General features: G+C 42.3%; 1 protein-coding gene across 2 annotated transcripts in view; it reads left to right on the top strand.

The window, feature by feature from the left end:
* ATP8A2 (ATPase phospholipid transporting 8A2) overlaps positions 1-24,901 on the top strand; it is a 674,656-nt gene that overhangs the window by 142,272 nt on the left and 507,483 nt on the right. For both annotated transcript variants that reach the window (XM_074958618.1, XM_074958626.1), the window contains exons 12-16: positions 3,623-3,750; positions 4,907-4,984; positions 10,969-11,057; positions 12,155-12,199; positions 21,925-22,000. In XM_074958618.1, coding sequence (XP_074814719.1) covers positions 3,623-3,750; positions 4,907-4,984; positions 10,969-11,057; positions 12,155-12,199; positions 21,925-22,000 — 416 coding nt within the window. The remainder of the gene's footprint in view (positions 1-3,622; positions 3,751-4,906; positions 4,985-10,968; positions 11,058-12,154; positions 12,200-21,924; positions 22,001-24,901) is intronic.

Here is a 24,901-nt window from a genome sequence, read left to right as displayed (position 1 = left end):
CAGCAGCTAACTTTATTTGACAATGTATTCTAGAAACAGACTGCAGTAACTATGGAGCCCAGCTTGCCTGCGAATGTGCTGTTGAGGGATGCAAGATGTTCCCCCCTCCCAAGGTTTGAGAATGCTGCTAGGCAGCTGTCCAAAAATAAAGGGGGATGTGAGACAACAAGAAGGAGAGTCAAATGTCAAGTACCCCATACAGCAGTGCAAAATGCCGCTCAAAAATGACCGAAAGGCTCCTTATTTCAGTTATGAAAAATTGTTTGGGGCAGTGTAACTTACTGAATTGGATACAGGATTTGTGGTATCAGCCTCCTCTCTGTCTCTCAATCCTTTTGTCTACATACTTCAGCCACAACCTCTTTTCACCAGATCCTAGGCTGGTGTAAAGTGTCATAACTCCACTGACTTTAATTTAATGCTGATTTATGTCAGCTGAGGATCTGTCCCTCTGCATTTTAGTTACCCCATCTATAAATTGGAGGAGATGATCTCCCCTATATGGATATCCTGAAGATTAATGTTCACACACTAAAAATTATTGCTGTCTTTGTATTTGCTGGACCAGGCTGTTCTAGCTTACAACAGATGGGGTAATTTTGCAATTGCAAATCTCTGATCCTGTATAGTGTGTGTGTTTTATTTAAGGACTCCATTTTTCTTCCTTTTTGCTATCTCTATTTACTTATGAGATTAAATAGTCATACAAAGATATGGATAGTGTGAAAACACTTCAAGATAGAATATAAGTCATTCTGCAGGAGAGAGATTTTTGGCATTTCAATTTATATTACAATCAGCTACAAAATGTGTCAGACGTTGGCTGTTGTGTTACTGACACTATCTTGGGATGCAGACCTAAATAAATAAATGTCACTGGAATTGTGTAAATCTTTTACTGGCAGTGGTAAAACCGCTGGCAATGGCTGAGCTGTCATCTGTTTCAGATGAACTGCAATTATGGTACCTTTCCTGAAAAAGATCCAATCTTTGAGGAGGAGTGGAGTGGCATTGATAGCAGGCTATACAGATCTTAAGACACATTCTTCATTGAACGAGCTTTGTCTTCAGTTTATGGCAATCATGTTCTTTCCATCTTAATCACTGTTACTGCTACTAGAGGGTGTTTTCTTAAAAAATAGTGTTGCCAGATTTAATAAAAATTCTATACAGGAAAAATATGAAACACAAGTTATCTAAATGACTGAAGGAAGCAGTGATGAAGAGAAACAAATGGAATATGATTTGTAATGGAGAGTACTCAAAGGTTATAGGGACTGATCTCACAAACTGGTGTAAATTGAGAAAAACTTTGCTGAAATCAATGTAGTATCATTCCTGAAAAACAGGTATAACTGAAGTCAAGATATGGCCCACAAGTATTGTCTCACCTAGGGAGATGCATTTTCAAAGCCGTCTCATGAGTTACACACACAGAACCAGTCATTCTTTCTTATTGTCAGAAAAGGGGAGTATACTTTATTCTTTCAGAATCAAAACTTCAAACCTGGGTGCCTAACCAGAGTGCCTAATTCTCACAAATGTCTGGGTAGAAAAAAACTTCTTTGCCCATTAAGCTTGCCTCTTGGTTTTACTTAGAGACTGATCCAAGCTGCAGAAGATTCTTCTCCAGATCTGGATTTTAAACACACCCAAGTTCAGAAGCATTTGGACCCAGATTTTGGTTTAGCCTGTCATAAATATTGAGCCATTTAAAAATTTAGATTTAAACTAGATTTCAAAACTTCTGAGCATTCAGGGGTGTTCATCTCTGGCTCTCATCTCTGCCTTTTCAGTTTTCTCCCAGATTCATTTGCCTGGATTCTTCAGTTCCCATACTTTTAAATGACTGTTTTTCTTATGCTCAATTGTACTGGTTATTTCCATGCATTTATTTGGGCAACTTATCTAGCATATTCAGTGCTGGTAAAACCATTTTATTTGGATACCTTATTTAGTTTTAATTACACAACTCTTTGATTGTGATCTTTTTTGAATTCTCACCAGAGTGAATAGTTTACCGAACTTGCCAACACTGGAAGCTATAAATACAGATATTTGGTGAAAATAATTGGGACACACCTTCTAACTCTATTAACATATGTGGAACAAAACCAGCTTTTTGGAGAGTCAGAGTGAAAATATGCTGCTAGAAACAATATCTGTGGCTCTTCAGTGGGGACAGATGGCGTGTATACAGGATTACCAGATCCCTTTGGACTGTAATATGGAATATTGCACTTCTAGTAACCTGCTTACAGAACTGAAAATGAACTCAGTTACTCACAAATCTAAATCTCATGTTTCACACAGTGTGCATGTAGCAGAGCTAGCCTTTCCCTTTTTATGCATTTGGATGTAATATGTGTAGGGCCCTACCAAATTCACAGTCCATTTTGGTCAATTTCACGGCCATAGGGATTTTAAAAATTTTAAATTTCATGATTTCAGCTGTTTAAATCTGAAATTTCGTGGTGTTGTCATTGGAGGGGTCCTGACCCAAAAAGGAGTTGGGGGGGGTCACAAGGTTGTTGTAGGAGGGGTTGCGGTACTGCTAGCCTTACTTCTGCACTGCTGCTGGTGGCGGTGCTGCCCTCAGAGCCGGGCAGCTGGAGAGCGGCGGCTGCTGGCCAGGAGCCCAGCTCTGAAGGCAGAGCTGCCGCCAGCAGCAGCGCAGAAATGAGGGTGGGGGCATGGTATGGTATTGCCACCCTTACTTCTGCGCTGCTGCCTGCAGAGCTGGGCCCTCAGTCAGCAGCCCCCGCTCTCCAGGCCCGCAGCTCTGAAGATAGCAGTGCAGAAGTGAGCATGGCATGGTATGGTGTTGCCACCTTACTTCTGCGCTGCTGCTGGCGGTGGCTCTGCCTTTTTTTTAGGTAAAAAGTCTTCTTTTGTTTCTCATCTTTAAAAACAACACATTGGGTGAGATTTTCACTTTTCAGTTCTATTTCATTCTGTTCAGGTTCTTACACCATGCTATCTGAGCACTTGCTATGGGAGTGGAACCAGGATAAAGAAGTTATGTGCACCGTGACAGCTCCTGGGGGCATTGCATCTGATGGGCTTGATTCTGATCTCCATTGCACCATTTTTTACATTTTTTTTTCAGAAAGTTAACTGGAGTTTGTCCTGAATTTGTACTGGTGTAAGTGAGATCAGGATAAGGACCACGGTGTCCAGGAGTGTACACAAACAGCATAGTCTACAACCTTCAATAGAATGAAGCGTGCTGGCAGGAGTGGAGTGGGGCAGGGCCATGACCTTGATTTAGTGTTGCCCTACCCATTGCTGGCATTGCTTTCTGCACTGGAACCTTGTGTGCCATGAAAGCAAGAAGCAAGATTTTGCTGGTCTCCTGTGTAGGGGCACAAGGTGGAAGGTAAATGCTTTGAGCCCTCACCTACCCACATAAGGGTAGACACAATGTAGCCCTTTTCAGTAAATTGAATAAATTCAATAAATTGAAAATGTCTGTTTTGTGGAGAACATAGATGTTCATCTGTTTATGCCATTGGTTTTAAATGGGAACTCTCCACAGTATGAACACTGTAAAACTGCATGGTTGATTGAATACGAACACATGCCTTGTTAGTGACCTTACCCTATATCTTTCGGTCCACAGAAGAGCTCTATGTCAATTTTGGATACAATCTGCTAACATTCATAATCTTGTACAACAACCTCATTCCCATCAGTCTCCTGGTGACCCTGGAAGTCGTCAAGTTTACTCAGGCTCTTTTTATAAACTGGGTAAGTAGCAAGAACAAAAAGTTGGTTAATAAATTGTGGTTTTGAATGTCGCATTGGTGTAAAACCCTTAAAATTAAGGTTTCAGAGTAGCAGCCGTGTTAGTCTGTATTCGCAAAAAGAAAAGGAGTACTTGTGGCATCTTACAGGCTCTAAGGTGCCACAAGTACTCCTTTTCTTTTTCCTTAAAATTAAATTTGTCACCTTTTTGTCAGTGTCTCTTTAGTTATTGCCTTTGCAAGACCAGTTAATAGTTCAGTGAATCTGATCAATGCTAGTTTACTGGGTCCATGCCACCAGGGCTTGAAAACACCACTTGCCTGTAGAAAGGTTTCCTGCATGAGTGCCATCCACTTCTGCAGTTTCTAAGCTTCCATTAGAAAAAAAGAATAGCTTTTCGCACTTTTGGTTGCTAGGAAAGCCTTCTGAACACGAAATGAGTGTGAACAGGTAGTGTCATCTTCCTGAGCCTTTTGGCAAACTGCTTGTAGTGACTCTTCTGCAACTCATAGGTTTCCTAAGATTCAGCAGAGTGAAAAATGACCAGTATCTTGTCATTTTTTCAGTTATCCTATTCAGAACCCTGGGGGCCACTGTGAAAGTAAAACATGGTCAGGTCACTTTCACTCTGGTGATGCTTGAGCTGCAATGTTTGTCCACAGAGTGCAGGTTTATGAGTGGCTCATGTCTCTAAATGGTGACCTCTCTGGTCAGGTAAGGAACTGAAGTGGCAGTTTTTCATACGGATTCCCGTTCAGTCCCCTTGGGCACAAAGGTGATGGCTGTGATGTGCCTGGAGGTTGGAAGTTGTGGAAAATATATCATGTGCATCTGGCTGGGTGTGTGCATGTGTACAACCTCAGGGCTTCAGCGTGGCTATAGAAAAAGACCTCTAAAAAAAGATAACCCCAGATGAAGTTACATTTATTTTGCCTATGCGATTTTTATCTGAGTATAACTGAATCATTTCCAAGCTGAGTCATCTGGAAAATTGCTTCTCGGATTACTGGCACATGCAGTAGCTATTTTTGCAATGTATTCCACTTAAATGCAATGATGTAAACAGAACTGGTTGTAGTACAGGTGAGCAGTTTTTCTGTTTAGAAGTGAGGACTTCTAAATTGATTAAACTATGTATCTGTTTTCACTTTTCTTTCAGGACATAGATATGTATTATCAAGAAACAGATACACCTGCAATGGCCAGAACGTCAAACCTTAATGAGGAGCTTGGGCAGGTGAGAGAACCTCATTGGGAATATCATACTTGTCCTATAACTTAGGAGAAACACATGAAAAGGTACCATAGAAAGGCAATGATTTTCTTATAATAATTAAAGGCTTTTCTCTGGTCCACCTCAATGTAATATCTGACCCTGAGATAGGGAAGCTCTATTTTACAGGTAGATAATTGAGCTGCACAGCAAGATGAAGTGACTTGTCCAAGGTCACTTAATTCCTGACTCTGACGTAGACGATTTGAACCCAAATCTCCTGCGTCCCAGTTCAGTGCCTGAACCAAAAGACCATCTTTCCTCCTCTAAGGGGCCAGATTCTGCCCTGGAATGTGTATATTTGTCACATTCTGGGGTGTAGTTCAGACCAGTTAAGGGCTGTGTCACCACTTGCCCTGTAAGCTGGAGTGCTCCCAATTCTTTGCTGCTGTAACTCCCAACCTGGGCTCTTCAGAACCAGCCAAACAGCGTGCAGGTCACCCCCTGAGTATCTGTGTATAGCTGCAGCCTACTAGCAACACTCCATTCACACTCTGTCTCCCACTAGCCGTGGTTACCACTTGAAGGGTTACCCCCAACACACGCTACCCTGAATTTTCCCAAAAACGTGTGTTCTGCACTGTCCAGCCCGCTCCTGGACAATACAGATATTAGAAGTCTGTTGCCCTTGCAAGGGGTCAATATTCAACAGTTTGTTTTTTAACTGGAGTTACCCAAATCATTCAGTTTAAACACAACACTGAATTAGTTTTGATTAAAACAAGTTTATTTAACTACAAAGAGATAGGTTTTAAGTGAGTACAAGAACAAGGCAGTAAAGTCAGAAATGGTTACCAGAGAAATAAAGATAAAATGCTTTCTAGTAACTAAAACTTACCGAGCTAGACTTGGTTCTAGGTAAAATCTGTACCACGTGTTCCCAGCAACATTGCTTGCCAAATTTTCTTGTTAGGGTCCTTCCCAAAATCAAAAGCTGGTGCTTTTGTCCTCTTGGGTGAAAGAGAGAAAGAGAGATAGAAAGAGATAATACCCGGAGTGGTTTTGGCTCTCACTTTTATAGTCCAGTCACTGTTTGAAATGCATTTTCCTGATGGCTACCCCTAGATAAAGTTCCTTCCCACTCTGAGGATGGAGACATGGAGTCTGGTGGTGAAAGAGGTTCCATGTTTTTGTCTGTTAAAATGCAGATCGATCTGTCCCTGACTGCCTTTGTTGCCAAAGAATGGCCACTTGATTAATTAAACTTTGATGACACCTGGCTAGAGGTGTCAGCTTGTCCTTTGTCTTTGATAAACAGGCTTACCCCTTCCCCAGACATGTCTGATAAACACATTTCCATCATCATCTCAGCTTATCTTCATAACTTTATATATAATGTTGCTACGCACATTTCACCATGATATTATTGATCAGCAAGTTATTAGCTTTCAAATGATATGTCACAAGGCATATTTTGTACAAAGATCGTTACAGTAGTGTGAAGGGTTTTAATACAGGGGTGCATTCAGTAAGTGTTCTTCCTGTTAATTTCTGTAGGAGCTGCTGGAATATATTTGAGGGCACAGTTTGATCTAAAGTGTTGCCTCAGTTTTTATTAAGGTCTGTTTTAGAACATCATAAATCTACTCTGAGGCTGCAGGCTTGTACATGTGCCCTCATTGTCCTACAGATACACGGACTGCATGTCATCTATTGAGATATGAGATATTGAACCCTGGTGAGTGTGGTTAACAGCGCTCAGTTTTGGAAACCAGGTTGGGGGAAGGGCTGTTTCTTCCCTCACTGACCTCTGTGCAGAGTATTTGCTAGAGATGAGAGATTCATAGATTTAATGTCAGAAGGAAGCATTATGCTCATCTTTGTCCCACCTCCTATGTAACACAGACATAGAATTTCACTCAATAATTCCTGCATCAAGCACCATAATTTGCAGTTGAAAAACAGCAGACCTTTTTAGAAAGGTGGTGACCTTTTATCTCAGGTCAATAGATGCATGATTTTATCCCAAAGCTTTCATTCTAATTCAGCACTCTGGGTCTCTAATTAAATTGTTCATTAAATCCTAGCTGTCCCTTCTAACTTTCTATAAGACCAGGTGCAAATGTTGTACTCTTTATTCTGCAACAAGGAAAACAGAAAGACATTAGTGAATCTCTCTTCATCCAATTCAGTCATTCCTGAACTGGATGAAAAGCAAGTCACTGTCACGGTTGGGCCGTAGGCAGCCGAACCTAATAGTAGGAGCCCGAGTCCACAGTCACGAGACAGGAGTCAAGAATCAATTGGTTTGGAATACTGGGAGGTCAGAAGCAGGAGAGAAACTGGCGATCAGAACAAGAGACAGGTCAAGTCAGGATACCAGTGGGTCAGAGGTAGAAAACAAACTGAAAGTCAGAAACCACAAGTCAGATGCCCTGAGTAAAGGCAGGTCAGAATGCAAAGGGATCAAGCCAGGGAAGCATGAGCAGGTAATAGGAGCTGGTAGCAGGAAGCACAAGGCCATAGTCTAAAGCAGGGCAGAGCCCACTTGTTCAGATGACCTCCTGGTCCTGCTGTTGGCTTAAGTAGGGTCAGTAGGCCAATCAGCTGCTCTGGGACTCCACCAATCTGGCCTCAGGGATGGTGCCTCCCACTGGGGCTGGGCTTCATGGATCTCAGGTAAGCTGTTGCCAGTAACTGCCAAGTGGGGAGCTGGCATGAAGCTGCTTCCATGAACCTTGCTGGCCCAGGTTTGAAACCTGTGGAGTCATGACACTTGCATTCTTACAAGAGCATTTATTGTAAGTCCTTCGAGGCAGGGACCATCTGTTTTGTTGTGTTTGTACAGGAGCTAGCACATTGGGGTCCTGGTCCATGACTATGATAATACAAATAATTAGTGATAATAATGATTAATAATGTCTCAACCTATTCTAGTTAGTGTATAAAATATGTGCGGTCACTCAGAACTTTTCTGTACAATTCTGAATAACAAATAGAATATTTTTCAGAGTTAAGGAACTTCCCAATCAACTTTCCCAAAATAAAATTCCAGAAAATGTGGAGACCTTACAGGCAGAATTTCTATTGTAACATTCAAAAATGATTATCACTGTTAGATACATATATTCATTATCATTTAACTTTTTAACGTGCCAAATCTTTACATTGAAAATTTATAATGGACCTTTTTATCTAAAGCCCTTTCCCAGCAGAGTTCTAGGCTTGTGCATAGCAGATTTACTGAAAGCACAGTTTTTAACAGGGTGGTTGACACTGTTTTGACTTCTTAGAGTAAGACTGGTCTTTCCCCCATGCCAACAATTTGAATAGTGGGAATTCTGATTTTAATCTGGAATCCTTTGGATCCTCAGGGCTTTCATATCTCGTAATGAAACTTACAGTTTAATTAGGCTAGCATGCATCTAATTTACATATATCTTAATGTATCCATCAGTCCTTGATTTAATTATCATTTGCTTGAGGTAATTAGGTAACTTGTCTTGGGTTTTTTGTATTTTCAATTTGATAGCTGGATCATAAATGTCCCTCTGTCTAAAATGATAATCAGTGCTGAATATATTAGGAGTCACACTGGGTTGGAAGACAGTTTCCATTTTAAGCCCAGTTTTAGGCAACCTCTCTGACATAAAACTTTGAGTGCCTCAGCCTTTGGCTACTCACTCTGAGATATATGAATTTGAGACACCAGTTTACAGGAGGCTTTGAATATCCGTTCTCTGAATTTAAGCCCCCATTAGCTGACTCAAGTTGAGCACTCAAAAGTTGAGGCACCCGAAATCACTAGTCATGTTTGAAAAGGTAGGCCTTCATGTTTAGCTGATAGAACAAGTTAATTTTGAGTTGTGGATATTCTAAAATGACCAGGGTATGTAGGTAGGTTGTGGAATTGCAGTCATTGGAGATTTTTAATAATAGGTTAGACAAACACCTGTCAGGGATACTTAATCCTGCCTCAGTGTGGGAGGATGGACTAGCTGACCTGTTGTGGTCTCATCTAGCCCTTCATTTCTATGAATGCTTTTTTCTTCTGAGGGACATTTTTATAATTTGTTTAAATCAACAGTTTGACTTATCTACAAATGTGTCTGCCGTACTAGGACTCCATAAAAATGTGTGCAATGGACTGACTCTACTTTCTAATGTTTACTTTACCAGTTAAGTTGTTCAAAGCCAAAGAGGGTTACATAAAGTACAAGTTGTAACTGCTCAGCATATAACTAGGGCTGATCAGGTAATATTTGTGGAATAATTTTTAATGTATTTCATGGTAATTCTTGAATAGTCAAGAAATGTAAATTATATAACATTTTATTAATACAATGAATATATTTTCATTATTAGCCCAGGTCTGTTCTAGAGGCCCCTTTTGAGGCCTCATGAAGATAAGCATAAAAGGATTGGTACATTACTTTTAAATAAACCTAAGGAAATCCTAGTACAAAAGCACTGCTAAAATAGAGTTAAGGCTGAGAATAGATCTTTCTTAAAACCAGATTCATAGGAAAATTTAAAATAACAAAATAAGGACATGTTCAAAAATCTGGAAATTCTGTTAAGGATCCAGGGCCAAGTTCCTATGAAAGAAACTTAAGTTTGCCCTGTTGAATGTGTGAGTCACAACAGCATAAGACTTTTGTTTGAAGGTATGACACTTTCAGGTTATATCTGGTACAGGGGAATTAATATCCTTATTATAAAGGTGTAGAGGCAGTGATGAGCTGCCAAAATCTTAACAACGGGTTCCCTCCTCACCTCAGGAGGGGGTCATTCATCATCCCCGCCCCCCGGGACTCCTGCCCCATCCACCCCCTCCCCTGTCCCCTGACTGCCCCCAGAACCAGGCAGGAGGGTCTTGTGGGCCACTGTAGTGGGTGACCACCCCACCCCTAAGAGCCAGAGGCACCTGCCGGGGGGCGAGGTGGGGAGTCCCGGAGGTGCTTACCTGGGGCAGCTCCCAGGAAGCATCTGGGAGGTCCCTCTGGCTCCTAGGGCCGGGGCAGCGGCCGCTCCCCCACTGATCACATCAAAAGTGGCACCTTAGGTGCCGACTCCTTGGGTACTCCGGGGCTGGAGCACCCACAGGGAAAATTTGGTGGGTGCAGAGCACGCACCAGCAGCTCCCCGCCCTGCGCCCAGCCCCAGCTCACCTCACCTCTGCTCCACCTCCTCCCCTGAATGCACCGCACCGCTCTGCTGCTCCGTGCCCCCTGCCCCCAGCTTCCCACGAATCAGCTGTTTGGCGGGAAGCTTGGGAGGGCTGAGAAGCAGGCGGCGGCTTCCCACTCAGGCCGAGGGTGGCGGAGGTGAGCTGGGGCGGGGAGCGGTTCCTCTGCGTGCCCCCCGGGTTACCTGCTGCTGCGCGGGCGGCCCTCCTCGTACTCCCCTGCCCCAGCTCACCTCCTCCTCCCTGTCAGATATGTGGAAAATGAGCAATGGGACATCGTGGTCTCTGATTCATAACAGGAATGTGAGGAGGTACTGGTCTCCAGCCTGTAAGTGATGGATGGATTTTCAGTTCACAGGACCTCATACAGAATTTTTTTGAATTAAAATTGGTGTTGGATCCTTAAATGAGAATTTACAGACACTTTTTTTTTTAGCATTTTGTTCATTTAAACTTCTGGCGCTATATCTTCAGCTGGTGTAAATCAGCATAGCTCCACTGATTATAGTGAAGCTCTGACAATTTATACTTGCTCAGGATCTGATCCTTACTTGTTTTTAGAGGAAATATATTACCAATATTAACTCTTATTTTAAATATTTTTCCTGGGAATTTGCCTGTAGCTTTTGTAAGATAGAACTAATCATCTCTGACAAACTGCAAAAAGTTTGCATTGGCCTGTACTGCTGTATTTCCTAAACGTGCATACTTTCTTGTGATTTTTTTTTCTGATTTAATGTATATTTTCCTTTTGTTTGGACTGTTCTTCTACGCAAGTTAATCTTGTGAACTTGCTACAATTGTTTCATTTGTATTCTAGGTAAAATACCTGTTTTCTGATAAAACAGGCACGCTAACATGCAATATTATGAACTTCAAGAAATGTAGTATTGCTGGGGTGACATACGGGTAGGTACTATTTCTATAAACTCCCTAGCTTAATAATTAATTTTATTAATTCCGCAAATTGGTATTCTGTTCTGTAACAAAATTAAATTTAACTGTGTGGTTATATTAACAGAAATTCATTTCTGTGCCCATAAAATAAATTGTTAGTTTCTCCTGCAGTATGAATTATGGAACGCAAAGGTTGAAATAATTTAAATGTGATGGTGGAAGTGTTTGTTTGAATAAGATGTTCTCCTCTTCCTCTTACCTAACTGGTTAGAATGAAACAAGTGGTTCTAAATGAGTTTCAGGCCTTTCATCGTAGGGTTTTCCTTAGGGGAACCCAATGTTGGGTCAAGACCTTATCCAACTAAAATCATTGACTTCAGCTGAACTAGGATTTAGCCCATCGTTCATATTTAGTGACCAATTCTTTATTCTTTTGTCTGGTAACACTCCCCCAGAAAGGGCAACTACTTCTCATTTTTATGCTGTCTGCTTTAAATTGTTGGGTTTGTTTATTTTTAATACAAAGAATCAATCTGGTTTCTAGCTCCTGGGAACCTGTGCAGGGGTGCATAATCCTCAGTATGGAATCTTCTGTGGCCAAGTTTTTGACATAAAGTCTTTATGTCTTTAATTTCTTCTCTTTTGCCTCTCCTAAAAAACTGGTTATACTTTATGTGGTCTGCCAGTTTGTAAAGCTCTTGTGAAGGTATATGAATTGCCCCATTTGAAATCAATTGCCTATCTGGCCATTTGCACATGTTGTCGTGGTAACTGCTTGTACAAATTACACATGCTGTTATTAGTGTGTTCTGGGGCATGTCCCTAGCATTCTGATTCCTTAAAAATCTATCCATTAATGTTGATGGAAATCAGGAAGTGTCCTCAGTATTTAAGGTCCCATCCAAAATAGCCTTTCAGGGTATGTTACATGGTATTTAATTTAAGTCTTTGGAAGGAGGAAGGTTAAATCTATGCTACAATTTGATAAAAGTTTCCAGGGTATTAGTGTTTCAGACCTGGGTTTTTTTTAACCACTTAGCTCTATGTTGTCATATACTCCCTTTCTTTATCAAACTAGCCAATAATTATACATTTTTTCCTTCTTTTAGTCACTTTCCAGAGTTGGAAAGAGAACGTTCATCAGAAGACTTCAGGTAATAATCATTGACTGGAACTAGTTTGGGACCATACAAAGGAAGACCGCTAACAGATATCTAACACATATAAATGAAAGATTATTGTTTGTCCAAATTTTAGAGCCAGAATGGAAAAGTCCAAGGGATATAGTCACTTCTGAATTGTCTGCCCCACATGGCTGTGTCCACTTACAGTTAGGGTGCAGAGGTGGAACTTAGATTTTGCCTGAGGCACTGAGGCCAGTTGGTAGAGCCCCCAAAGTGGGTAGGACTAACGTGGGAGTGAGTGGATCAAACTGGGTGGGAGATGTTAACTCAGTGCTAGTCCCCATGTGGCCTGTGAAACCACAGCCACAGTTGCAGTGAAGCTTCCTTATAGTACAGCTGCCTCCATAGGTGCAGGAGTAGTGAATCTTGCCCAGAGGCTTAAATTTACTGATTGCAGAGGGAGTAAGGGAGAGGTGACTTTTGTTATAAAATGTGGTGTGTGAATATGGTTTAAATAACTAGCAAGAGGGATCACAAACGAGGGGGAAAGAGCTTTTCCTTCAGAGCATGGTACAAAACACTCATTTTGTTCCAGGTCTCTACCTGAGTAGGGAAGAGTCTTGATTTAGCGTTTGTGCTGCTTATTTAGGGGAATGCTTAAACTTCAGGTTGTTGTACCTGATGTGTTTTTAAATTTCTGAATGGCCCCCAAAGCTTTGTGATGGACACATATATTATAAATGGTAATAAATAAGTAACTATGTATGTATAAATATGTATTAAACTAGCGTTTCTCAAGCTGGGGTCTGCAAGGGTACTCCAGGAGATCCGCGGGCCCCGCTGATCAACTCCTCTTCCCTCTCCCTGCCTGAACTCTTCCCCCCTCCCTCCCAGCACCTCCTGCATGTCGGGAACAGCTGTTCTCCGGCTTGCAGAAGGCACTGGGAGGGAGAGGGAGGAGTGGGGACAGGGCACGTTCCGGGGAGGGAGCAGAAAGCGGTAGCGGTGGAGCGGGGGCAGGAAGAGGAGCGTCGGGGGTGGGGCCTTGGGGAAGGAGTGGAATGGGGGTGGGGACTGGGGCTGAGCAGAAGGGTTGGGGGTGTGCGAAATTTTTTAAATCAAAATGGAGGTCCTCGGGTTGCTAAAGATTGAGAACCGTTGTATTAAACAGTAATAAATCCCCAGGACCAGATGGTATTCACCCAAGAGTTCTGAAGGAACTCAAATGTGAAATTGCAGAATTGCTAACTGTGGTTTGTAACCTATCATTTAAATCATCTTCTGTACCAAATGACTGGATGATAGCTAATGTGATGCCATTTTTTAAAAAGGGCTCCAGAGGTGATCCCGCAATTACAGGCCAGTAAGCCTGACTTCAGTTCCGGGCAAACTGGTTGAAACTATAGAATCATAGAAGATTAGGGCTGGAAGAGACCTCAGGAGGTCATCTAGTCCAACCCCCTGCTCAAAGCAGGACCAACCCCAACTAAATCATCCCAGACAGGGCTTTGTCAAGCTGGGCCTTAAAAACCTCTAAGGAAGGAGATTCCACCACCTCCCTAGGTAACCCATTTGGGTGCTTCACCACTCTCCTAGTGAAATAGTTTTTCCTAATATCCAACCTAAACCTCCCCCACTGCAACTTGAGACCATTGCTTCTTGTTCTGTAAAGAACAGAATAGTAAAGAACAGAATTGTCAGACACATATATAAACATAATTTGTTGGGGAAGAATCAACGTGGTTTTTGTAAAGAGAAATCATGCTTCACCAGTCTACTAGAATTCTTTTTTAAAAGCCTTTGAGAAGGTCCCCCACCAAACACTCCTAAGCAAAGTAAACTGTCATGGGATAAGAGGGAAGGTCCTCTTGTGGGTCGGTAACTGGTTAAAGGGTAGGAAATAAACGATAGGAATAAATGGTCAGTTTTCAGAATGGAGAGAGGTAAATAATGGTGTCCCCCGGGGTCTATACTGGGACTAGTACTGTTCAACATATTCATAAATGATCCTGAAAAAAGGGGTAAATAATGAGGTGGCAAAATTTGCAGATGATACAAAACTACTCAAGATAGTTAAGTCCAAAGCAGACTGCAAAGAGCTATAAAGGGATCTAACAAAACTGGGTGACTGGGCAACAAAATGGCAGATGAAATTAAATGTTGATAAATGCAAAGTAATGCACATTGGAAAACATAATCCCAACTATATGTATAAATTGATGGGATCTAAATTAGCTGTTACCTCTCAAGAGAGAGATCGTGGAGTCACTGTAGATAGTTCTCAGAAAACATCCACTCAGTGTGCAGCAGCAGTCAAAAAAGCTAACAGAATGTTGGGAATCATTAAGAAAGGGATAGATAATAAGACAGAAAATATCATATTGCCTCAATATAAATCCATGGTTTTCCCACATTTTGAATACTGTGTGCAGATGTGGTTTCCCCATCTCAAAAAAGATATACTGGAATTGGAAAAGGTTCAGAAAAGGCGTGACAAAAATGATTAGGAGTATGGAACAGCTGCCGTATGAGGAGAGATTAAAAAGACTCGGGGGATATGATAGAGGTCTATAAAATCATGACTGATGTGGAGAAAGTAAATAAGGAAGTGTTATTTACTCCTTCTCATAACACAAGAACTAGGGGGTCACCAAATGAAATTAATAGGCAGCAGGTTTAAAACAAACAAAAGGAAGTATTTCTTCACACAACGCATGGTCAACCTGTGGAGCTCTTTGTCAGAGGATGTTGTGAAGGACAAGACTATAACAGGGTTAAAAAACCTAGATAAATTCATGGAGGATAGATCCACCAATGGCTGTTAGCCAGGATGGGCAGGGATAGTGTCCCTAGCCTCTGTTAGCCGGAGGCTGGGAATGTGTGACACTTGATGATTACCTGTTCTGTTCATCCTTTCTGGGGCATCTGGCATTGGCCACTGTCGGAAGACAGGATACTGGGCTAGATGGACCTTTGGTCTGACGTGGTATGGCTGTTCTTATGTTCTTAAGTTAACTTGCAATCTGATCAAGAACCTTCTGAATGGAAATACCTAGGCAGCTGACATGAGGGCATCTTTTGTTTAAAACAGTTTTTTTAAATAGAAAAATTTTTAAAAATAGGAGGCCTCCAGAGGGGTCTCATGGCGAAACCCTGGCAGGGAGCTTTAGGCAAGAACTGTCACTGCCACTGTAACTGATTCAGATTGAAATGAGGCAGGAAAGAAGAGATGCCAGAGGAAGTGTGTGAACTGGCTATGAATGACAAATACAGGTTAGCGATGAGGAAGGTGTGCGTTGGAGTTTCTGTCCCAGGAAACAGTTGAAAACTGGATGCAATTCCCTTTCTGCCAAAAATGTTGAGCCTCTTCCCTCTGTCCATACCGGTGTTTTTGTTTCATTTTAATTTCATTTTTCTTACCTTTGGCCAAGTGAGTTGGGCTTCCCTATTAATCCTGCCTCTTCCCAGGTCCTGAAGTGCCCTCTAAGGAAGGAAGAAGCTCTTCCTGTCTAACTGACATGAGGTGCTACTTTTGGTGGGGTGGATTTTCTGTCTCTCCTTCTTCTGTTTTTTCTTCCGTTTCCTCCTCTGTGCATTTCTTTGCCATCATTATTCCACCATCTTTCTCTTCTCCTTGCCCACAACCTATTTCTTTCCTTGTGTTTTCTTTCCCCCTCCCTCGTGGTCTCCTTTTCCTCTGCTCTTCCTTCCCACCTTCCTCTTGCATCTTTTCCTCTTTTTTTCCCCTTTCTCTAAAAGTTTTTCCCTCTCCACCGGCTTTTGTACTTCTTTTCTCCACTCCCCATTGCAATTGCTCCCTTCCATCTCTCTGATGTGACCTCTCTTGTTGCTACTGTAGTACACATGACACAGTGTTACCTACAAGAGAGGAGGGAATGCTGCTTCTTGACTCAACACAGTGCTTCCCAGCCTCTGCTTTACAGTACCATGGAGGATTCTTTACTGAGAGTGTGCTGGGCAGTGCTATACTGTGTTAGCATCATTCACCTGCATAAGCATGAGCCTACAGGACAACTTGAAAAGTTCGGGCAGGTTTTATTGATATGAAAGATCCCAAAAGAGACTGTTTGTTTGTAGGAAAGATAGATGGAGAGGAGTAGAGATTGAGAGAGAGAAATGATAAATTTTGAAATGGTCAAAATCAAAACTTTTAAATTAAACAGAGCAACCTAATTCAAAGGAACACAGTCAACTTTAAATCTAGTCCATTTCAAACAAAATCTAGTAACCTCAAACATATTTAAAAGTAACATATGATACTACACCTGCCCTGGGTTTCCTACCAATTCCTGTGGTTTTACAGCCACAGTTTTTCTGTTTTTTAAAACATTTTTCTTTCTTCTGTTGATGAGTGAAAGACCCACAAACAGGTATCACTGACTATACAGGAGAAAGAGTGAAAATGCCTGCTTCTCCCTTTCACTTACAGTAATATTAGGTGCTACGTGTAACAATAGTAGGTAAGTTTCAGAGTAACAGCCGTGTTAGTCTGTATTCGTAAAAAGAAAAAAGAAAAGGAGTACTTGTGGCACCTTAGAGACTAACCAGTTTATTTGAGCATGAGCTTTCATGAGCTACAGCTCACTTCATCGGATGCATAGCATATCGTGGAAACTGCAGAAGACATTATATACACACAGAGACCATGAAACAAAACTTCCTCCCACCCCACTGTCCTGCTGCTAACAGCTTATCTAAAGTGATCATCAAGGAAGGCCATTTCCAGCACAAATCCAGGTATTCTCACCCTTCCCCCCCCCCCCACACAGACACACATACAAACTCACTCTCCTGCTGGTAATAGCCCATCCCTCTTTGAAACCTCTCTTTATAATGCGCATGATAATCAAGGTGGGTCATTTCCAGCACTAATCCAGGTTTTCTCACCCCCCCCCCACACACACACACCCCTCCAAAAACCACACACACAAACTCACTCTCCTGCTGGCAATAGCTCATCTTACAATGTGCACAGCAATAATCCAAGTTTAACCAGAACGTCTTGGGGGGGGGGGGTTTGTAGGAAAAAAACAAGGGGAGATAGGCTACCTTGCATAATGACTTAGCCACTCCCAGTCTCTATTCAAGCCCAAATTAATAGTATCCAATTTGCAAATGAATTCCAATTCAGCAGTTTCTCGCTGGAGTCTGGATTTGAAGTTTTTTTGCTTTAAGATAGCGACCCTCATGTCTGTGATTGCGTGACCAGAGAGATTGAAGTGTTCTCCGACTGGTTTATGAATGTTATAATTCTTAACATCTGATTTGTGTCCATTTATTCTTTTACGTAGAGACTGTCCAGTTTGACCAATGTACATGGCAGAGGGGCATTGCTGGCACATGATGGCATATATCACATTGGTGGATGTGCAGGTGAACGAGCCTCTGATAGTGTGGCTGATGTTGTTAGGCCCTGTGATGGTGTTCCCTGAATAGATATGTGGGCACAGTTGGCAACGGGCTTTGTTGCAAGGATAGGTTCCTGGGTTAGTGGTTCTGTTGTGTGGTATGTGGTTGTTGGTGAGTATTCGCTTCAGGTTGGGGGGCTGTCTGTAGGCAAGGACTGGCCTTTCTCCCAAGATTTGTGAGAGTGTTGGGTCATCCTTCAGGATAGGTTGTAGATCCTTAATAATGCGTTGGAGGGGTTTTAGTTGGGGGCTGAAGGTGACGGCTAGTGGCGTTCTGTTATTTTCTTTGTTAGGCCTGTCCTGTAGTAGGTGACTTCTGGGAACTCTTCTGGCTCTATCAATCTGTTTCTTCACTTCCGCAGGTGGGTATTGTAGTTGTAAGAATGCTTGATAGAGATCTTGTAGGTGTTTGTCTCTGTCTGAGGGGTTGGAGCAAATGCGGTTGTATCGCAGAGCTTGGCTGTAGGCGATGGATCGTGTGGTGTGGTCAGGGTGAAAGCTGGAGGCATGTAGGTAGGAATAGCGGTCAGTAGGTTTCCGGTATAGGGTGGTGTTGATGTGACCATCGTTTATTAGCACTGTAGTGTCCAGGAAGTGGATCTCATGTGTGGACTGGACCAGGCTGAGGTTGATGGTGGGATGGAAATTGTTGAAATCATGGTGGAATTCCTCAAGGGCTTCTTTTCCATGGGTCCAGATGATGAAGATGTCATCAATATAGCGCAAGTAAAGTAGGGGCGTTAGGGGACGAGAGCTGAGGAAGCGTTGTTCTAAATCAGCCATAAAAATGTTGGCATACTGTGGGGCCATGCGGGTACCCATAGCAGTGCCGCTGATCTGAAGGTATACATTGTCCCCAAATGTAAAATAGTTATGGGTAAGGACAAAGTCACAAAGTTCAGCCACCAGGTTAGCCGTGACATTATCGGGGATAGTGTTCTTGATGGCTTGTAGTCCATCTTTGTGTGGAATGTTGGTGTAGAGGGCTTCTACATCCATAGTGGCCAGGATGGTGTTATCAGGAAGATCACCAATGGATTGTAGTTTCCTCAGGAAGTCAGTGGTGTCTCGAAGGTAGCTGGGAGTGCTGGTAGCGTAGGGCCTGAGGAGTGAGTCTACATAGCCGGACAATCCTGCTGTCAGGGTGCCAATGCCTGAGATGATGGGGCGTCCAGGATTTCCAGGTTTATGGATCTTGGGTAGTAGATAGAATATCCCAGGTCGGGGTTCCAGGGGTGTGTCTGTGCGGATTTGATCTTGTGCTTTTTCAGGAAGTTTCTTGAGCAAATGCTGTAGATGCTTTTGGTAACTCTCAGTGGGATCAGAGGGTAATGGCTTGTAGAAAGTGGTGTTGGAGAGCTGCCGAGCAGCCTCTTGTTCATATTCCGACCTATTCATGATGACAACAGCACCTCCTTTGTCAGCCTTTTTGATTATGATGTCAGAGTTGTTTCTGAGGCTGTGGATGGCATTGTGTTCTGCACAGCTGAGGTTATGGGGCAAGTGATGCTGCTTTTCCACAATTTCAGCCCGTGCACGTCGGCGGAAGCACTCTATGTAGAAGTCCAGTCTGCTGTTTCGACCTTCAGGAGGAGTCCACCTAGAATCCTTCTTTTTGTAATGTTGGTAGGCAGGCCTCTGTGGATCATTATGTTGTTCAGAGGTATTTTGGAAATATTCCTTGAGTCGGAGACGTCGAAAATAGGATTCTAGGTCACCACAGAACTGTATCATGTTCAAGGGGGTGGAGGGGCAGAAGGAGAGACCCCGAGATAGGACAGCTGCTTCTGCTGGGCTGAGAGTATAGTTGGATAGGTTAACAATATTGCTGGGTGGGTTGAGGGGACCATTGCTGTGGCCCCTTGTAGCCTGTAGTAGTTTAGAAAGTTTAGTGTCCTTTTTCTTTTGTAGAGAAGTAAAGTGTGCGTTGTAAATGGCTTGTCTAGTTTTAGTAAAATCCAGCCACGAGGAAGTTTGTGTGGAAGGTTGGTTTTTTATGAGAGTATCCATTTTTGAGAGTTCATTCTTAATCTTTCCCTGTTTGCTGTAGAGGATGTTGATCAGGTGATTCCGCAGTTTCTTTGAGAGCGTGTGGCACAAGCTGTCAGCATAGTCTGTGTGGTATGTAGATTGTAATGGATTTTTTACCTTCAGTCCTTTTGGTACGATGTCCATCTGTTTGCACTTGGAAAGGAAGATGATGTCTGTCTGTATCTGTACAAGTTTTTTCATGCAGTTGATAGATTTCCACTCCATGCGGCTAAATGCAGTGCCTTGCATAATGACAGGTTTCAGAGTAACAGCCGTGTTAGTCTGTATTCGTAAAAAGAAAAAAGAAAAGGAGTACTTGTGGCACCTTAGAGACTAACCAGTTTATTTGAGCATGAGCTTTCGTGAGCTACAGCTCACTTCATCGGATGCATAGCATATCGTGGAAACTGCAGAAGACATTATATACACACAGAGACCATGAAACAAAACTTCCTCCCACCCCACTGTCCTGCTGCTAACAGCTTATCTAAAGTGATCATCAAGGAAGGCCATTTCCAGCACAAATCCAGGTATTCTCACCCTTCCCCCCCCCCCCACACAGACACACATACAAACTCACTCTCCTGCTGGTAATAGCCCATCCCTCTTTGAAACCTCTCTTTATAATGCGCATGATAATCAAGGTGGGTCATTTCCAGCACTAATCCAGGTTTTCTCACCCCCCCCCCACACACACACACCCCTCCAAAAACCACACACACAAACTCACTCTCCTGCTGGCAATAGCTCATCTTACAATGTGCACAGCAATAATCCAAGTTTAACCAGAACGTCTTGGGGGGGGGGGTTGTAGGAAAAAAACAAGGGGAGATAGGCTACCTTGCATAATGACTTAGCCACTCCCAGTCTCTATTCAAGCCCAAATTAATAGTATCCAATTTGCAAATGAATTCCAATTCAGCAGTTTCTCGCTGGAGTCTGGATTTGAAGTTTTTTTGCTTTAAGATAGCGACTCTCATGTCTGTGATTGCGTGACCAGAGAGATTGAAGTGTTCTCCGACTGGTTTATGAATGTTATAATTCTTAACATCTGATTTGTGTCCATTTATTCTTTTACGTAGAGACTGTCCAGTTTGACCAATGTACATGGCAGAGGGGCATTGCTGGCACATGATGGCATATATCACATTGGTGGATGTGCAGGTGAACGAGCCTCTGATAGTGTGGCTGATGTTGTTAGGCCCTGTGATGGTGTTCCCTGAATAGATATGTGGGCACAGTTGGCAACGGGCTTTGTTGCAAGGATAGGTTCCTGGGTTAGTGGTTCTGTTGTGTGGTATGTGGTTGTTGGTGAGTATTCGCTTCAGGTTGGGGGGCTGTCTGTAGGCAAGGACTGGCCTTTCTCCCAAGATTTGAGAGAGTGTTGGGTCATCCTTCAGGATAGGTTGTAGATCCTTAATAATGCGTTGGAGGGGTTTTAGTTGGGGGCTGAAGGTGACGGCTAGTGGCGTTCTGTTATTTTCTTTGTTAGGCCTGTCCTGTAGTAGGTGACTTCTGGGAACTCTTCTGGCTCTATCAATCTGTTTCTTCACTTCCGCAGGTGGGTATTGTAGTTGTAAGAATGCTTGATAGAGATCTTGTAGGTGTTTGTCTCTGTCTGAGGGGTTGGAGCAAATGCGGTTGTATCGCAGAGCTTGGCTGTAGACGATGGATTGTGTGGTGTGGTCAGGGTGAAAGCTGGAGGCATGTAGGTAGGAATAGCGGTCAGTAGGTTTCCGGTATAGGGTGGTGTTGATGTGACCATCGTTTATTAGCACTGTAGTGTCCAGGAAGTGGATCTCATGTGTGGACTGGACCAGGCTGAGGTTGATGGTGGGATGGAAATTGTTGAAATCATGGTGGAATTCCTCAAGGGCTTCTTTTCCATGGGTCCAGATGATGAAGATGTCATCAATATAGCGCAAGTAAAGTAGGGGCGTTAGGGGACGAGAGCTGAGGAAGCGTGGGGTGGGAGGAAGTTTTGTTTCATGGTCTCTGTGTGTATATAATGTCTTCTGCAGTTTCCACGATATGCTATGCATCCGATGAAGTGAGCTGTAGCTCACGAAAGCTCATGCTCAAATAAACTGGTTAGTCTCTAAGGTGCCACAAGTACTCCTTTTCTTTTTTCTTTTTACGAATAGTAGGTAATACGTTTTTAGACAGTAATGGGATTTTCTTTTTTCAGTTGATGCTGTCCCTTTAATATTTCCTGTGAAGGTCTATGTTAATAATGGAAAAGAAAATGTCGCCATTGTAGTGTTAAATGTAATGATCCCTTTTCTTGCTCCACAGCCAGTTACCTCCTTCTACCAGTGAATCATGTGAATTTGATGACCCAAGGCTGTTGCAGAATATTGAAAGTGACCATGTAAGTCTAGTTCTCAAATATTACTTAACTTATGTCTCAAAAATATGCTAGGTCTTTCTGTTTGCTCTCCCTGGGATGGAAGGTCATTGGCAGATTTTCTCAAGTATGTATGATCATGTCACCTACTACTGGTGCATTCTACAGTGCATAGAAGCACTAAAGAAAGGAAGTGGGGGAGAAAAGCAGTTGAGTTGAGATGAGAAGGGAGAAGAAATGGAGAACTAAAGGGGAAGAGTAAAAAAGAGGAGGGAGTGCTATCTCTGATGTTGAACTCTGACCAAACAGTGACTTTTATATGGGTAGTTTCTGTTAACAGCTGTAGTTTTATAACATGGGATGGTAAGAATACTAACCACAGAGAGAGAGATTTTACAGGTTCAGTAATACTAGACTTTTCAGAGATGTTCCATAGATATTGTGCTATGGAAACAATTTACTTCCATTGAAGGAAGTACTGATCCTTGTAACATTGGTCCTTGATATTGACAGCATGGTGCTTTCTGCAGGGCTCACTAAATACTGCACCATCCCAAAGGCAGTCTCTGAAATTAACTTATATGGACCTACGTGAGAGGAAGTTAAATAACAAAATGAATTTAGGCTAAGACTTCTTTTAAAAGTGACTAGTGATTTTAGGTGGCCCAGATTTGGATGCCCAGCTGGAGGTGTCTTGAAGGGGCCTTTTTTCCTCAGGTGGGAACTCAGCACTTTCTGAAATCTAAACATTGAGTTACCCAAATTCACTTTTGAAAACATTGGCCCTTACCTTTCTCTTTAGTATCTCAGAGACTGCTATCACCCTAACTCAGAGTTTGGTTTTGTAAACCAATGGGTGCCAAGCTTAAAAAAATAAAAATGGTCAGATTAGCATTAGTAATTATGCAATATTTAAAGTACAGTATTTAAAGTACTATTTGGTGAGGAATCTTTTTATTAAAAGAAGTTTTAAGGAGACATTGTGCACAACTGCATGACTTTCTCTTCTGTTTACACCTTCTAACACTTCACAACTATAATTACAACATAATATGAATGCCTGAAGGCTTAATGAATTAATAATGATCAATGGCATAATGTACTGCTCAAGGTCATGGAGTCTGCAGATGTTTGTGGATTTCAGTTTCCATCTATTCATCAGAGAGGTAGTTCAGCCAGCAGAATATATTTTATTCTTTTACTTGACAGTGCATTGCAGTAAACCGCATCAAGAAAAACTCCTGTCCCATGCACATCACCATAGCCCAGTTTGGATATTTTTACATTCTTCTGATTTTTATTTATTAGATCAGTGGTTTTCAACCTTTGGTCTGTTGTTCCCTAGGGGTTTGCAGACTATGTCTAAGGGGTCTGCAAAAGATGACTATAAAAATTTAAAAAGAAAAGGAATACTTGTGGCACCTTAGAGACTGACAAATTTATTTGAGCACAAGCTTTCGTGAGCTACAGCTCACTTCATCGTTTCAAGTTTCAGATCCCAGAAAAGGCATTCAGTTTTTCTGATCAAGCAAAAGTATGTGAACACCCCCATCTACAGGTCAAAACCCAGAAGTGTTGTTACCATAGAAGCCAACAGTTTAGTGCCCTTTCTCACGCTGCATCAAATGCTGTGATGAGCATGTGCAACATTTATAGCTGAATTCTGTTCAGTCTGTTTTCAGTCTAAGACTTTTATGGTAGGGGTCCATTGACCACAGGTTGAATTTCCAAATTACTGGCTTTCGGGAGCTGTTCCACAGTGCCTCACAGTGACAGTACAGTCAATACACGTACTCCTGGTGAGGACACACACTGCTGACACAGGGAGCAATGTGTAGACACGCACAGGCAAGGTAATTACTGCGGCAGCTGTATGCTGATATAAGTTAGATCAACTTAATTTTGTAGTATAGACATGGTGTTAGTCAGGAATGAGTGCAAGTTAACATCTGATGGCAGCTCAATAGTCTATGAGAAATGTATCATTCGGTGGATGCCACAATTTACACTAATTGGTGCCTTCATTAGTAGTCCCTGAGAAAAGGCCAATTCAAATGGATTGGGGAGACTGAATTACTCTCTCAGCCTTAGAGGTGGTCCCTTAAACTAAGGATTGAGCAACACTGATGGAGCATTATGGGGAAGCTTGTATTGTCTGCCTGTGCTGTATGTGTTTTGTGCATAACTTGTGGTCCTTGGTCTCTACAACAATCTGTGATTGCTTTTCACAAACACTAAATATACACATGTGCTCACTCATTAGCATAGCCCTTGATTTCATGCAGACTTCCCAGCCCAAGGTTGCAAGTCTAGTTTATATCCCGGAGAATGTCCTCCATCAGCTGGGGATATTGTTGTCCACCTGCATCTTCTTTAAACTTCTTAGCTCTTTTGGTCCATGGTTAACTCTGAATATTGACTGATGAACAAATCCAATTTTGACTGTCAATCAAGGAGATATTATTCCATAGAAAGTTTTCTGGGAGAAATAATTATCTGCCACTTGACATATATGGAGGGATCCTCATGACCTCTTCATTAGGTTTTTGGGGAAGAAAGAATGCCCATATTTGTCTTTCGCAGCTGCTTCCATTGGATGTTTTTTGCCACAGCATCAAGGAGATTATACAGGCTGTATCCTTAGGAAGAAAGCCCTACATTCTTATTAGAATGGAATTAGCTGACTTTTCAAGGACTTAAAAGAATGTTTGCTGAGTATGTTAAACTGTTTATAAACTGGGTAAAATCGATTGATGGAACTTCAAAGTCGTGTATGTGTAACCCACAAACCTTCTGGGTGTGGGGTTCTGTCTCATTTAGTGGTACCGAGACCACTTAGAGAGAGAGATAAAATGAGTCTGTTCTACAGTCTTAGCTAACAGCCAGTTGGCTTTTAGCTCTTGTGGTAGAGGCTCATGCACTAAG

The sequence above is a fragment of the Natator depressus genome, chromosome 1, assembly GCF_965152275.1.
Source record: "Natator depressus isolate rNatDep1 chromosome 1, rNatDep2.hap1, whole genome shotgun sequence".
Taxonomy (NCBI): Eukaryota; Metazoa; Chordata; order Testudines; family Cheloniidae; genus Natator; species Natator depressus.
The sequence above is the reverse complement of the archived record's forward strand: the minus strand, read 5'-3'. Positions and strand labels throughout refer to the sequence as shown.